At 36.8% G+C, this 15,165-nt stretch overlaps 1 protein-coding gene across 1 annotated transcript in view; it reads right to left on the bottom strand.

Annotated features, from left to right (window-relative positions):
- LOC110200785 (vomeronasal type-2 receptor 26-like) overlaps positions 1-15,165 on the bottom strand; it is a 47,381-nt gene that overhangs the window by 15,151 nt on the left and 17,065 nt on the right. The window contains 2 exon segments of the mRNA XM_020976185.1: positions 4,020-4,143; positions 5,313-5,531. Coding sequence (XP_020831844.1) covers positions 4,020-4,143; positions 5,313-5,531 — 343 coding nt within the window.

Raw genomic sequence — 15,165 nt, forward strand, 5'->3', positions numbered from 1 at the left:
TCCAGACTTCTCAACCCACAAACACCAAAGACAACTTAGAAGGTCAGTGGGAAAAGTCTGTTTCTGCAGTGAGAGAGGAGCTAGGTCAGAGCCAGCTCCAGAGCACAGAGCACGGGCTCCAGGGCAGTGGCTGCATCCTGAGCTTCTGGCCCACAGACTGAGGTGGAATCCAGTGGCTGATCAGAGGGAGATTTCAGGGATCTATTTGCCAGTGCTAAGGCAAGAATCTCTTGGTTTCCTGTCCTTGGATCTAGGTCACAGTTGTGGGCAGTGGTCCTGGGGTGAGGAGGAGTGCTGGCCTGGTGGAGCTTGTAGTGGCTGTGGAGAGAAACCCCTCCTCACAGTTACAGGACAGAAAGGAGTACTTGTAGTCACAGACCAGGAAAGCAGTAAACACCTTGCCCCTTATCATACCACCTTGCAAGAACTGACAATTTACAGGTCCCTAAAAGTATCTCTAAAAACAGCTATATAAATCCCCTAAGCTTGGCACAGTACATTCTCCACATTGGAAGCAGACTCCTACCTTAACAAAGAGTTTAAAACCCGAGTAATTGGCCAGGATCATGAGCAAGCAGCGCAAAAAGAGTCAGACTATATTATCTTACTTTGGTGAAAAAGAAGATCAAAACATACAACCAGAAGAAGACAACAAAGTCAAAGCTCCTACATCCAAAGCCTCCAAGAAAAATATGAGTCAGTCCCAGGCCTTGGAAGAGCTCAAAAGGGATTTTGAGAAGCAAGTAAGGGAAGCAGAGGAAAAACTGGGAAGAGAAATGAGAGTGATGCAAGAAAATCATGAAAAACAAGTCAACAGCTTGCTAAAGGAGACCCAAAAAAATACTGAAGAAAATAACACCTTAAAAAATAGCCTAACCCAAATGGCAAAAGAGGTCCAAAAAGCCAATGAGGAGAAGAATGCCCTAAAAAGAAAAATTGGCCAAATGGAAAAGGAAGTCCAAAAGATTACTGAAGAAAATACTTCCTTAAAAATTAGAATAGAGCAATTGGAGCTAGTGACTTTATGAGAAATCAAGACACTGTAAAACAAATCCAAAAGAATGAAAAATTAGAAAACAATGTGAAATATCTCATTGGAAAAACAACTGACCTGGAAAATAGATCCAGGAGAGAGAATTTAAAAATTATTGGACTATCTGAAAGCCATGATCAAAAAAGAGCCTAGACATCATCTTTCAAGAAATTATCAAGGAAAACTGCCCTGATATTTTAGAACCAGAGGGCAAAATAGAAATTGAAAGAATCCACCTATCTCCTCCTGAAAGAGATCCCCAAAGGAAAACTCCTAGGAATATTGTAGCCAAATTCCAGAGTTCCCAGGTCAAGGAGAAAATATTACAAGCTGCCAGAAGAAACAATTCAAGTATTGTGGAAACACAATCAGGATAACACAAGATTTAGCAGCTTCTACATTAAAGGACCTCAGGGCATGGAATATAATATTCCAGAGGGCAAAGGAGATAGGATTACAACCAAGAATCACCTACCCAGCAAAACTGAGTATAATCCTTCAGGGGAAAAAATGGTCATTCAGTGAAATAGAGGACTTTCAAGCATTCTTGATGAAAAGACCAGAGCTGAATAGAAAATTTGACTTTCAAATACAAGACTCAAGTGGAACATGAAGAGGTAAACAGGAAAGAGAAATCATAAGAGACTTATTAAGGTTGAACTGTTTACATTCCTGCATGGAAAGATGATGTTTATAACTCATGAGACCTTTGTCAGTATTAGGGTAGTTGGAGGGTGAAAAATTATATGTATGTAGATAGATAGATAGATAGATAATAGATAGATAGATAGATAGATAGATAGATAGATAGATAGATAGATAGATAGAGGGCACAGGGTGAGTTGAAGATTAAGGGGTCATATCTGGAGAATAAAATTAAGGGATGAGAGAGATTATACTAGGAGAAGAAGAAAGGGAGAGGTAGAAGGGTAAATTATCTCACAAAAAAAAACAGAAAAAAAGTCTCTTACAGTGGAGGGGAAATGGGGGAAGGTGAGAGGAAATGAATGAATCTTATTCTTATGGGATTTGGCCTAAGGAGGGAATAACATACACATTCAATTGGGTAGGGAAATCTCTTACCCTACAGGAAACAGGGGGAGAAGGGGACAAGAGAGCAGCAGATGATAGAGAGGAGGGCAGATTGGGAAAGGGGGTAATCAGAAGTAAATACTTCTGAGGAGGGACAGGGTCAAAAGAAAGAATAGAGTAAATGGGAGGGCAGGATAGGATTAAGGGAAATAGAGTTAGTTTTTCACAACATGTGTACTATGAACGTGTTTTGCATAACTACACATGTACAACCTATATTGAGTTGCTTGACTTTTCAATGAGGGTGGGTCGGGAGGGAGGAAGAGAGAAAATTTGAAGCCTAAAGTTTTAAAAACAAAAGTTTAAGAAAAGGTTTTCACATGCTACTGGGAAATAAGAAATATAGGAAATGGGGTACAGAAGTCTGTCCTGCCCTACAGGAAAATAGAAGGGGAAGGGGATAAGAAAAGTGGGGAGAGATAGAAGAGAGGATAGACTAGGGCAAAGGATATTCAGAATGGGTTGGGGGGAGGTGTGAGATGGGGTGAAAATTTGGAACTGAAAAACTTGTGGAAGTGAATGTTGAAAACTAAAAATAAATAAATTTATATATAAAAAAAAAGGAAAAAGACCAACATGCACAAATATGCTTATAGCAGCACTTTTTGTGGTGACAAAGAATTGGAAATTGAGGGGATGCCCATGAATTGGGGAATGGCTGAGCAAGCTGTGGTGTATGAATGTAATAGAATACTATTGTGCTATGATGAACAGGCTGACTTCAGAAAAACCTGGAAACACTTGTATGTTCTGATGCTGAGTGAAGTGAGCAAAACCAGAAGAATGTCACATACAATAACTGCCACTTTGTGTAATGACTAATATTGATAAACTTAACCCTTCCCAGAAATACAAGGATCTAAGACATCTCCAAAGGCCTCGTGTTGGAAAGTGCTATCCATGCAAAGAAAAAACTGTGGAGTTTGAATGCAGATCAAAACATGGTATTTGCTATTTTTTTTCTTCTGTGGAGTTTTGCTTCCTCTTTCTTGTGGTTCCCCCTGTTGGTTCTTATTCTTACTTACAACATCACTTATGTGAAAAATTGTTTAATAGAAATATATATGTATAGTCTCTGTCAGATTGTGCACTGTCTTGGGGAGGGTGGTGGGGAGGAAGGGGGAGAAAAATTTTTAACTCGAAAGCACATGGAAGTGATTGTTGAAAAATCAAAATAAATTAATAAGTAAACCACATGCAAAAAAACTATCAAAAAAGTCACTGTGATCAGAAGTTTGAACCTTTGTTTTATCAGTCATTTCATCTTATATCTGGCTCAAAATGGGATGTTACACAGAGCAGTATGAGTGGACATGAGAGTGTGTTAAATGGCATGTTGTTTAAAACTGGAATGATAAGAGGCAATATTTTATTTTAAAGATAATAGGGAACCACTGGAGCTTATTAAGCAGAGAAGTGACATACCTAGTGATTTTCAATTTTGTGGTTTTGTGTAGTATGAAAAAGATAGGACAGAGACTTGAGGCAGAGATATGAATGGGAGGCTAGTGTGAAAGTCCAAGTGAATAGCTGAATACAGTCTCTTATCTCATTAGAGAGGAAAAGAGAAGATGTATCCGAGAAATGTAGAGGAGGCTGAACTAAAATGATGTAGCAATTGATTTAATGGGGGCATGTGCCCTCACCAGAAAGAAGGTAATTTCTTCCGGGCAAGAATCAAGGCTTTCATTATGCCCTCTTTCAGTATATAATATTGTGATATTATCTGAAGAGACCCAGAGTATGTGGGCATTGAACAATATTGATTGAATAAGTTCAGTATTATTTTAACTCAGAAAATATTATTTTGGTAAGTGAAACTCACATCAAGTTAAGATTAAAAAATACAATGTCTATCACTTTGGGAATTTATCTTTTATCTTTAAAAACCCACCTGTCTGGTTGGAAATTTCCCCTTCAGGGCATTTGGTGCAATCAAAACAGCAGATGGGCTGGCCTTCTCGGACTGTCTTCTTGAATCCAGGGCCTCAGCTCAGACTGCATTTGGAACTTGGAGTCTGAATTTCCATCAAGGAGAAAGAGAAACAGTCAGTGTAAGAATGACAGCTGAAAAATAGATGCACTGAGGTAATGATGACTTCAGACCTCTTCTTTGAAAGACATTTCGAAAAAAGGACTTGCGATTCTGCAGGGCAAGGATAATCAGTTTTTCGGTAGAGACTTTCTTCCTGTTTTTTCCTCTTCTATGCCAGATCATGTTTTCCCCAAGTGATGAATTGAACAGGCTCTTCACTAGACACAATCTCTTTGATTCTTTTTCAACAGTAATCTTTTGCTTACACATTTCTCTTCAAGTGCTTGATACTAGTGCATCTCAAGTGCATTTCTTTTTTTCTACAAGTAATCCTGGGATTATTCATTAGCTGCCCAAGAGGAAACAGTTCCTTAATTTTCCCCCTAACAAACCCTGTTCTTTGTGTTTTGCTAAAGGATGCTGAATTTTTCAGCGATTCATGACTTAAGAGAGTTTTTAGTGTAAACTTTACACTATAATGAAGAGTTACACTATAATAAACAGTTCTGTTTGATTGGATCTAAGTAAGAATCAGAGGTTTGAATGCCTGATCTTATTCTTGGGCTGATATTGGACACCCCCCCCCCCTCCAGGGACAACTGCAGGGAGGTCGGTAGGATTTACAAAATCACACAGATAAATGGAACTGCATAGATACATATGTTTGACATCAGCAGATGACATACCCACTACATTTAAATTAAACTTTTCTAAAGTCAATCATTTTATTCATTGTGAACACAAACTCAGGATAAAATAGTTATGTAATTACAGGGTTTCAGATATTGAGGAACTTTTGGTGCAATAGGTTCCTTTGGGAATTCTTTTTTCCTTCCACTTTCCACTGTCTTGTTTTTCTTTTTTTAACTTGCCCACTTGATTTGGTACATTTCAAGGCTTTCGTATATGATGAATTCAGATCTTTATGTAATTTGGCTAGAAAGAAGTGAATGTAGTACTGAGAAAAGGAAGTCAGAGAAATTATAGTCCTATCTAACTTAGAGCAAAAAAGAAGAGTGATTGAATGCTACCACCTTGTTACAGTAATATCCAATGTCTTTGGGGAACTACACAGGACCAATGAAGTAAAAACAGTATGCAGGACTCTAACAGGCTGATTTATAGAGCTCGTATTATTCCTTTTCCTCTTACCTGAGAGAAATCTTCTGGCCAATGTATGTCTGCTTCATTAATGCTGAGTCCCTGATCACGAGGGATAACCTCCCCTACTTTTACCAGTGTCTCAATTCTACCAGGTAAGAATCTAAAATTCAAGATATCGTATTTCTCAGCAGCCATCCTGGATCCATCTCCACATGACTCATCACTGTCACTTTTGACAAGATTGACACACTTCAGGAAGTGGTGAAGCTGAATGCAAGGAAAGGAATGTCTTAATCATTAGGGAAAGAATTCATGCCCATGTCCCATGCTTTACTATCAGCATAAAATAGGCTCCTAATTTGGGGCTTCCAGAAGTTGTCATTCTCTTTTCTTATTTTTTTTATTCAGCTGTTCTCAGGGCTTTGTACTCTTTTTCTCCTTTTTCCTAGGAAAACATGGACAACAGAAGAATAACAAAGCCAGTAAACAATCATGTGTTATAGGTATTAAAGTTACCTCAAAAGCCATTTCATCTTACCTTCACCAAATCCTCATTTTCTTCTAAATATCTCTTATCTTATGCATTCTGAGTTCTTTTGTAAAAACCTGTGGTCACAGGAAACTCAGCACTTCCTGCAAACAGAAGCTCACCATTTCTTCCCCATTATGTTGTGAGCTCCTCAAAAGCTAAATTTTCTTATGCCTTTCTTTGCATGCCCAGAACATAGCACAGTTCCTGGTATGTAGTGGATGCTTCGGAACTATGTATTGATGATTTGAGTTTTCAGAGAAATCTTCCTTCTTGTATAAAAGCTTCTTTAATTAAAAATGTCTATTAGAAGTCTCTTCAGTGGTTGATAGTGTGAACTTATGAATAAAGGAGAATTTGACATTCATAGTGAAGCAATACAAGGTAAAAAGGAAAAGGAAATACAAATGATTAAGAGACTAAACAATTTGGAAAATTCAATGAAGCAAAATAATTAGGAAAGAAAATAATTGCAATAGAAGAAAATGTGAAAGAAGTTACAAAATGATTGACTGTAAGGAATTGAAACAATGACACAATCTGAGTAAAATTTGAGAAACAGAGGTTTCAGTAATAGACAGAAAATTATTTTAGATGAAAGAAATCTGGAAATCATAGTGCCATGGAAAGTATTGAAGAAAAATTCTGACGGATTAAAAATGTAGACTGAAAAGAGTGAAAAGAGCTGTGGACTCTGAATTCTTCTCAATGAGAAATATTGTGGTCAGATTTCATTATTCCGTGGAAAAAAGAGAGAATTTAACAGGTCATAAATTAGAAACACATGTCTGTTGTTGAGTCATGTCCTACTTTTTGTGACTCCATGGACCACAGGACACCAGGCCCTACTATCCGCCACTATTTCTCAAAATCTGTCCAAGTTCATGTTCACTATTTCCATGACATTATCTTTCCTGTGCCATCTTTTTCCTTTTTCCTTTAATCTTCTGCAAGATCAGAGTTTTCTCCAGTAAGTCCTGTCTTCTCATTATGTGGCTGAAATATTTAAGTTTCAGCTTCAGAATTTGAACTTCCCATGAAAATCCTGAATTAATTTCTTTATGTGTTGCTGATTTGGTCTCCTTGCTGCCCAAGGAAGTCTCAAATTTCTTCTCAGGCACTTCAATTCAAAAGCATTGACTCTGCAGCACTCAGTTTTTCTTATAGTCCAAGTCTCACAGCTATACATGACCAGTGAAAAACCATAGCTTGGACTATGAATTGTTGTTGGCCTTTGTCAACAACCTTTAATTTTGGTGATTATTACATATATTACTGTAGACAAGACTTCCTTAGAAGATATGTAATAGCTTTCATAATCAACAAAAAGCTGAGAAAAGTAATACTGGGGCATTATCTCAAAAATGACAGAACATTATTCAAATCCAAGACAAACTGTTCAACATCACAATAATAGAAGTCTGTACTCTAACCACTGATAATGAAGAGGCCAAAGTGGATCAGTTCTATGAAGAGCTACAACATCTTTTGGAAATAGCATGACAGAAAAGATATTGCGTTCATCATAGGGGATTAAAATGCTAAAGTAGTAAATCAAAAAATAACTGGAATGAAAGCAAATAAAGAATACATGAACACCAATTGGCATTGAACAAATTTTCCAATTGAGAATAGTAAATGAGAAAAGCAAATAAAATATATGAAAAATCAAGCAAACTTAGGTTTCAGTATAAAATTTCCTATCTAGCCATACTGAGGTTATGCTATTTTGGAGGCTAAAGGGAATTGTGGGTGGGTGAGTGTGTGTATATGTTTGCATGTATATGCACACATGTATTTATAGATGTATAAATATTTACATACAAATACATACACATGCATATACATACATGTATATATACACATATAATTATATGTGTACATATATGTATATATAATATCTATCTATAGCTATATACAAACTTGAGAATTTCAGAAATTCCTGAAATTTGGGCAAAGCTTACAAAGAAGCTGGCCATTACTAAGGCAGTGTCCTTCAATGAAAGTGGACACTCATATAATAGACAATTCAATAGTAGGACAAAAAGTCATGATTATGTTCACTTTTAGGTACGACAGAAGAGATAAAAAAAAATGATCAGTAAATCCAACAGGAAAGAATAAAAAAAGAAAAAGAAAATCTGGAAGAGGAAAGAGAGAAGCATGGATATGAGTATTTATTGTCCTTTGAAAATGAGTGTCACAGTCTTCTGGGAGCCCAGATGGCAGAGCAATCAGGATATTGCCTAAAGTCTCCCATATTCACCTATAAACAACTATAAAATTGCACCCCAAAATGAATTCTAGAATGCACAAACAACAAAAGGAGTGAAACAATTTTCTAGCCCAAGACAGCTTGGAAGGTCAGCAGGAAAGATCCATCTCCAGCAGGTACAAAGGGAATGCAGTGAAGGGCAGGTGCATTCCAGACAAGCCAACAGCAGCCCTTGCCTCAGCAGGCCATTAGGAGACCCTGAGCCCCACTGCACCACTACACAAACAGATAGATGTTGGCATCAGGCTCCACTGTGTGCATCAGCCTAACACCAGGTGAATAGGCAGGTGTCACCAACAGACACTCCAATTTGTCTCAGTGCAGCACCAGGCAAGTGTGCAGACACCACCACCAAGCCTTCCCACAGACCAAAAGGCAGCACCAAGTAAAAGGGGAGATGTCAGCATCTGGTCTGCCAACATGCCTCAGTCCAGCACAAGGAGAGCTGCTAGAGCCCTGCAGCCCCAGTGCGGCAGAAGGTTGCCACATGCGCCTGAGGACAGCACCAGTGCAGCACCAGGTAAAAAGAGAGGGCCTGAAGGCTCTAGCACAAGAAGCTTGTGCCCCTTCAATCACAGGAACAAAACTCAACTTTAAAGGTGAAAAAAAAGTCTAGGAAAGTTGAACAAAAAACAAAGAAACAAAACTCATGGCAATAGAACGTTATGGTGACAGGGATAATCAAGAAACAGACTCAGAAGAGGACAACAATGTTAAAGCACCTACATGCAAAGCCTGTCAAGAAAAACGTGAATTGACCTTCAGCTTAAGAAGAGCTCCTGGAAGAAATGAAAAAGAAGTTTAAAAATCAAATAAGAAAGGTAGAAGAAAAACTGGAAAAAGAAAAGAGAGCTCCCACCTTCATGCATTACTCTTGTCAGTGAATCTCTAGAGTCACTCCACCTAAGCCAAAATGGTGGAGTAAGCAGTAAATCACTCTCTCATTTTCACCTCAAAACAAACATAAAATAATGGCCCAAAACAAATCCTAGAATAGCAGGACCAAGCAGAAAATGGGGTGAAACAATTTTGCATGCAAGAAACTTGGTAGATTGGAAAGAAAAATCTGTATGGTAAAAAGATCTCAGGTAAAAAGGGAGCACAGCCCTGGACAGGAAGCATCCCAGAAATCCAGCAGCAAGCTCCATCTCAGCAAACCAGAGGGAGAGCCTGAGTCACAGTTCAGTGGAGCAGGCAAATGCCAAAACTAGGAACCTCCCCTCTCATGTGCCTCAGCATAGGCAGAGGAATGGGCAGACTGTAGCTCCAAGAACCCCCCACATGCTTCTTCAGCTTAGCCCTGGGAAATCAGGTAGCTCCCAGCTGCCAGAATGCCACACGCTTCAGTTTAGCCCCAGGTAGACACAGAAACACCCCAACAGCCTCAGCACATGCCAGACACCAGGATTAGTTCTCTGGCTCAGCACTAGTTATGATGCCAGGCCCATACAGCTTCCAGTAGCACCAGCCACCCTTCACCCAACCCTCTTAGTGCAGCAACGGACATGAGGAACCCCCTTTAGCCTCAGTGCAACATGAGTGCAGCACCAGATAAAAAGGCAGCCTCTGGAACAAAAGCCTGAGATGGTGCCCTTTCCACTCCAGGAACAGAACTCAAATTTAAAAGGAAAGGGAAAAGCCAAAAAAGATGAACAAAAAAAAACAGCAATGAAATGAATCTGACCATCGAAATATATTATGGCAACAGAGAAGATCAAGACATAAACTCAGAAGTAGGCAACAATATGAAACCTCAAAGAAAAATGGGAAGTGGTCTGAAGCCCAGAAAGAAATCATGGAAGAGCTCAAAAATGGGATTAAAACCCATACAAGAGAGGTAGAAGAAAAATTGGGAAAAGGAATGAGAGTGATGCAAGGCAATTGTGAAAAGTCAACAATTTGGAAAAAGAAAACAACTACTTAAAAAGTAGAGTTGGCCAAGTTGAAAAGGAAGTTTCAAAGCTAATAGCAAAACAACTTCTTTAAAGTTAGAATTCGGCAAGTGGAAGCTAATAATCCTCTGAGACATCAAGAACTAATCAAACAAATTCAAAAGAATGAAAATGCAATAAAATGTATAATACCTCATTGGAAAAACAACTGACCTGGCAAATACATCCAGAAGAGACAGTATCAGAATCATAGGACTACCTGAAGGCCATAATGAAAGGAGGAACTGGATTGATTCTTTCAAGAAATTATCAAGAAAAAAAACCTGCCATGATATCCTCAAACCAGAAGGCAAAATAGGGATTGAAAGAATCCACCAATCATCTTAGGAAAGAGATCTCAAAATAAAAACTCCAAGTAGCATTAAAGCCAAATTACATAACTATCAGATCAAGGAAAGAAATACTGCAAGTGGCCAGAAAGAAATAATTCAGATACTGGGGAGCCACAATCAGGATTACACAGGTCTTAGCAGCTGCAACATTGAAGTATCAGAGGTCACAGAACATGATATTCCAGAAGGCAAAGGAAGCAAGAGTACAACAAATAATCACCTACATGGTGAAATAAGGCATTATACTTCAATTATACTTCAAAAATGGTCATTTAATCAAGTAGGATTTCAAGCTTTCTTAAGGTGAAGACGAGAACTGAACAAAAAAAAAAAACTCCAATATTAAGACCCAAGAGAAACTTAAAAAGGTAAAAAGTGAAAAGAAAACAAGGAATTTAATGGGGTTAAACTGTTTACATCCCTACATGGGAAGATGATACTTGTAATTCTCAGAAATTGTACCACTAATAGTAGAAATAGAAGGAGGATACATAGACAGAGGGTAAGGTGAATTTGAGGGAATGACATAAAACAATAACTAAGGGATGAGAAAAAGGAGTACACTGGGTGCAGAAGGAAGAGAGAGATAGGATGTAGTAAATTATTTCACATCAAGAGGTGCCAAATTGGAAATTTTGATAATCAAAGGAGAGATTAACAAAATTGAAAGTAAAAACAAAACAAAACAAACTACTGATCTAATAAATAAGACTAGGAACTGGTGTTATTTGTGGGAAGGAAAAAAAAAACCAACAAGAAAAAAGATAGATAAATCATTAGTTAATTTGATTTTAAAAAAGAAAGAAAAAAATTCCAATATAAAAAAGAAAAGGTTGAATTCACCACCAACTAAGAGCAAATTAAAGCAATCAATAGAGAATATTTTGCCCAATTATATGCCAATAAATATGAATATCCAAGCAAAATCAATGAATATTGATGTAAATATTTAGTGCCCAAATTAACAGAAGAGGAAATTGAATACTTAAATTTCACCATCTTAGAAAATGAAATTGAACATGCCATCAATGAACCCCCTAAGGAAAAAGTTCTCAGGGCCAGATGGATTCAAAAGTAAATTCTACCAAACATTTCAATGACAACTAATTGTAATAAAAACTATTTGGGAAAATAGGTAGAGTCCTACAAAATTTCTTTTATGACATAAATGTAGTGCTGATACTTAAACCAGAAAGAGCTAAAAGTGATAAAGAAATTGTAGATCAATTTCCCTAATGAATATTCATGCAAAAAAATTAAGTGAAATACTAGCAAGTATGTTGCAGCAATATATTACAAGAATGATGCACTATGACAAGGTGGGGTGTATACCATGAATTCAGGGCTAGTTCAATACTAGAAAAAAGTATCAGCATAATTGAGTATATCATTAATGATACCAACAAAAATCATATTATCTCAACAGATGCTGAAAAAGCTCTGGACAAAATACAGAACCCATTCCCATAGAGAGCATAGGAATAAATGGAGCTTTCCTTAAAATGATAAATAGTGTCTATATAAAATCATCAGCAAGAATTGTCTGTAATGGGGATAAGCTAGAAGCCTTCCCAATAACATCAGGAATGAAGCAAGCATCCCCACTGTTACCATTACTGTTTAATATGGTACTAGAAATGATAGTTATAGCAATAAGAGAAGAAAAAAATTACAAGAATGAGAATAGGCAATGAAGAAACAAACCTATCAGTATTTGAAGATGAGAGAGAATTTTCTCTTTGCAAAGAGAATCCTAAAAAATCAACTAAAAACTACTTGAAATAATTACCAACTTTACCAAACTTGCAGGATGTAAAATAAACCCACAGAAATTATCAGCATTTCTGTATATTACAAACAAAGCCCAGAATGAAGAGATAAGAAAAGAAATTCCTTTAAAAATAACTGTAGACAATGTAAAATACCTGGGAGTTTACTTATCAACACAAACTCAGGAACTATATGAACACAATTATAAAGCACCTTTCACACAAATTGAGTCAAATGTAAAAAAAAAAAAGGGAAAATATCAATTGCTCATGAGTAGGCCCACCTAATATAATAAATATGAGAATTCCATTTAAATTATTTTGCATATTCAGTCTTATGCCAATCAAAGTACTAAAAAAAAATGTTTTATAGGGGCAGAAAAAATAACAACAAAATTCATCTAGAAGAAGAAAAGGCCAATAATCTTAAGGGAGTCAATGAAAAGAAATGCAAGGAAAGTGACCTAGCCATACCAGACCCAAAAGTATATTATAAAATGGTAACCATCAAAACTGTTTGGTACTGGCTAAGAAACAGAGTGGTGTGTTTGTGGAACAAATAAGGTATACAAGATACAGTAGTAAATGAACATGGTAACATAGTGTTTGATAAATGCAAAAATCCCAATTTATGGGATAAGAACTCACTCTTTAAAAAAAGAAACATGCTGGGAAAACTGGAAAAAAAAAAGACCAGCATGGTAGAAACCACGTATAGAACAAAATCATATGTTGCATACCAAGATAAGGTCAAAATGGGTACATGATTTAAACATAAAGGTGATATCCTAAGCAAATTAGGAGAGCAAGGACTAGTTTACCTGACAGATCTTTGGAGAAGGGAAGAATCTATAACCAAACAAGAGACAGAGAATACTAAGAAATGTGAAATGGATAATTTGGATTACATTAAATTAAAAAGGTTTTGCACAAACAAAATCAGTGCAACCAAGATGAAGAGGAAAGCAGAAAGCTAGGAAACAATTTTCATATCAAGTGTCTGTGATGAAGGCATCATTTCTTAATTATCTAGGGAATTGAGTCAAATTTATAAAAATAAAAGTCATTCCCCAATTGATAAATGGCCAAAGGATAAGACAAGGCAGTTTTAAGATGAAGAATCAAACTTATTTGTAATCATATGAAAAAAGCTTTAAATCACTATTAGAGAAATAAAAATTAAAACAACTCTGAGGTGGTACCTCTTATCTGTCAGATTGGGTAATATGACAGAAAGGGAAAATGGTGAATGTTGGAGGGGATATTGGAAAATTGGGACTAATGCATTGTTGGTGGAGTTTTGAACTGATCCAACCATTCTGGACATCAGTTTAGAACTATGCACAAAGGGCAATCAAATTAAGCATACAATTTGATCCATCAATACCACTTCTAGGTTTATATCCCAAAGAGGTCACAAAAAGGAAAAAAAAAAAGATGTCCATGTACAAAAAATATTTATAGTATCTCTTTTTTTGTGGCAAAAAAGTGGAAATTTGGGGGATACCCCTCAATTGAGGGATGACTAAACAAGTTATGTTATGTGATTGTAGTGGAATACTATTGTGATGTAAGAAATGAGAAGCAGGAAAATTTCAGAAAAAAAAAACATAAGAAGTGAGCATAACCAGGAGAACATTGTATATAGGATCAGTGACATGTGCAATGATTGACTTAGCTCTTCTCAGCAATACAATGATCCAAGACAATTCCAAAGGACTTATGATGGAAAATGCTATGCACTTCCAAAGAAAGAAGTGATTTAGACTGAATGCAAATTGAAGCATACTATTTTCATTTTCTTTATTTTTACACGGTTCTTTTCGGACTCTTCCTTCTTTCACAAAACAACGATTATGGAAACGTATTTTACATGACTGGATATACATAACAGATAAAATTGCTAATTGTCTTAGGGAGGGGTTAATGATAGCAGGGAGATAATTTGGAAAAAAATATTTTAAAAATGAATGTTAAAAATATCTTAACATATAATTAAAAATAAAAGACTATTAAAAATGAGTGAAATCCAACATTAATGAAGAAAAGGGAATAAGTGGTCGAATAGATTTTCCTTGTCATCTAAGTAAATAAAAGAATACTATCAAATTAACTCATTGAAAGTTATCCATCGTGAAGAGCCATTATGACAGAATATCAGCAGCAACACAGCTAAATTCTCTCAATATTTTCTTCCAAACACTCATCAAATCAAGTTCTGGAGCAGCATAGCCCACAAAAGGTCACGGTAAGACCTTTTTTTTTTTCAGCCCAAGACCACTTACAGGGTTGGAAGGAGAGGTCTGTGACACTTATAGTGTGCCCTGGAACATAGGGGACATCGCAACAACAGAAGTACTGGTCATTGGAGGCAGCTACAACAGGAGCTGCAGCAGTTTCAGCATCCTAGCCCAAAGACATTTGAGGGAAGAGAGGAGCACTAGCAGTAGATACTATAGAAGAGCAGGGGACCTGGTCACAGTTCAGAAGCTGAGAGGAGTGTTTGTGTCTGAAGCTGAAGGAGACGAGGAGCAATTTCTGGATAAAGACCTGATGCCAGACAAGGAGAGTGTTTATATCTCCCCCTGAAAACCACTACCTTGAAAGCAGGGATAACAGGCAGACACCCAGAACTAACTCTGAAAATAGCTGCATCAAATGGCCTGACCCTTGAGACAATGCCCCTACACCCACCTCAAGAGCAGAATCCAACTTCAAGATTAAGAAATGGACTGGGAAAATGAGCAAACAACAACAAAAAAGAATCTGATCACAAAAAGCTTCTCTAATGGCGTGAAGTACACGTTCAAAAGAAGAAAATGTGAAAACATCTATAAGCAAAACCTCGAAGAAAATTTTAAATTAGACTTAACCTTAACACCTTAACAAGAATTCCTGGAAAAGCTAAAGAAAGAGATATGAATGGTAGAAGGAAAATTGGGAAAAGGAAATTAGTCTTACACAAGAAAAAACAACTAGAGTGAAAAAAATAACTTAAAAATTGAATTGGCCAAATGGTGAAAGTAGCACAAACAATCATTAAA

The sequence above is a fragment of the Phascolarctos cinereus genome, unplaced genomic scaffold, assembly GCF_003287225.1.
Source record: "Phascolarctos cinereus isolate Bilbo 61053 unplaced genomic scaffold, phaCin_HiC Scaffold_9;HRSCAF=440, whole genome shotgun sequence".
In the NCBI taxonomy this organism is placed as follows: Eukaryota; Metazoa; Chordata; class Mammalia; order Diprotodontia; family Phascolarctidae; genus Phascolarctos; species Phascolarctos cinereus.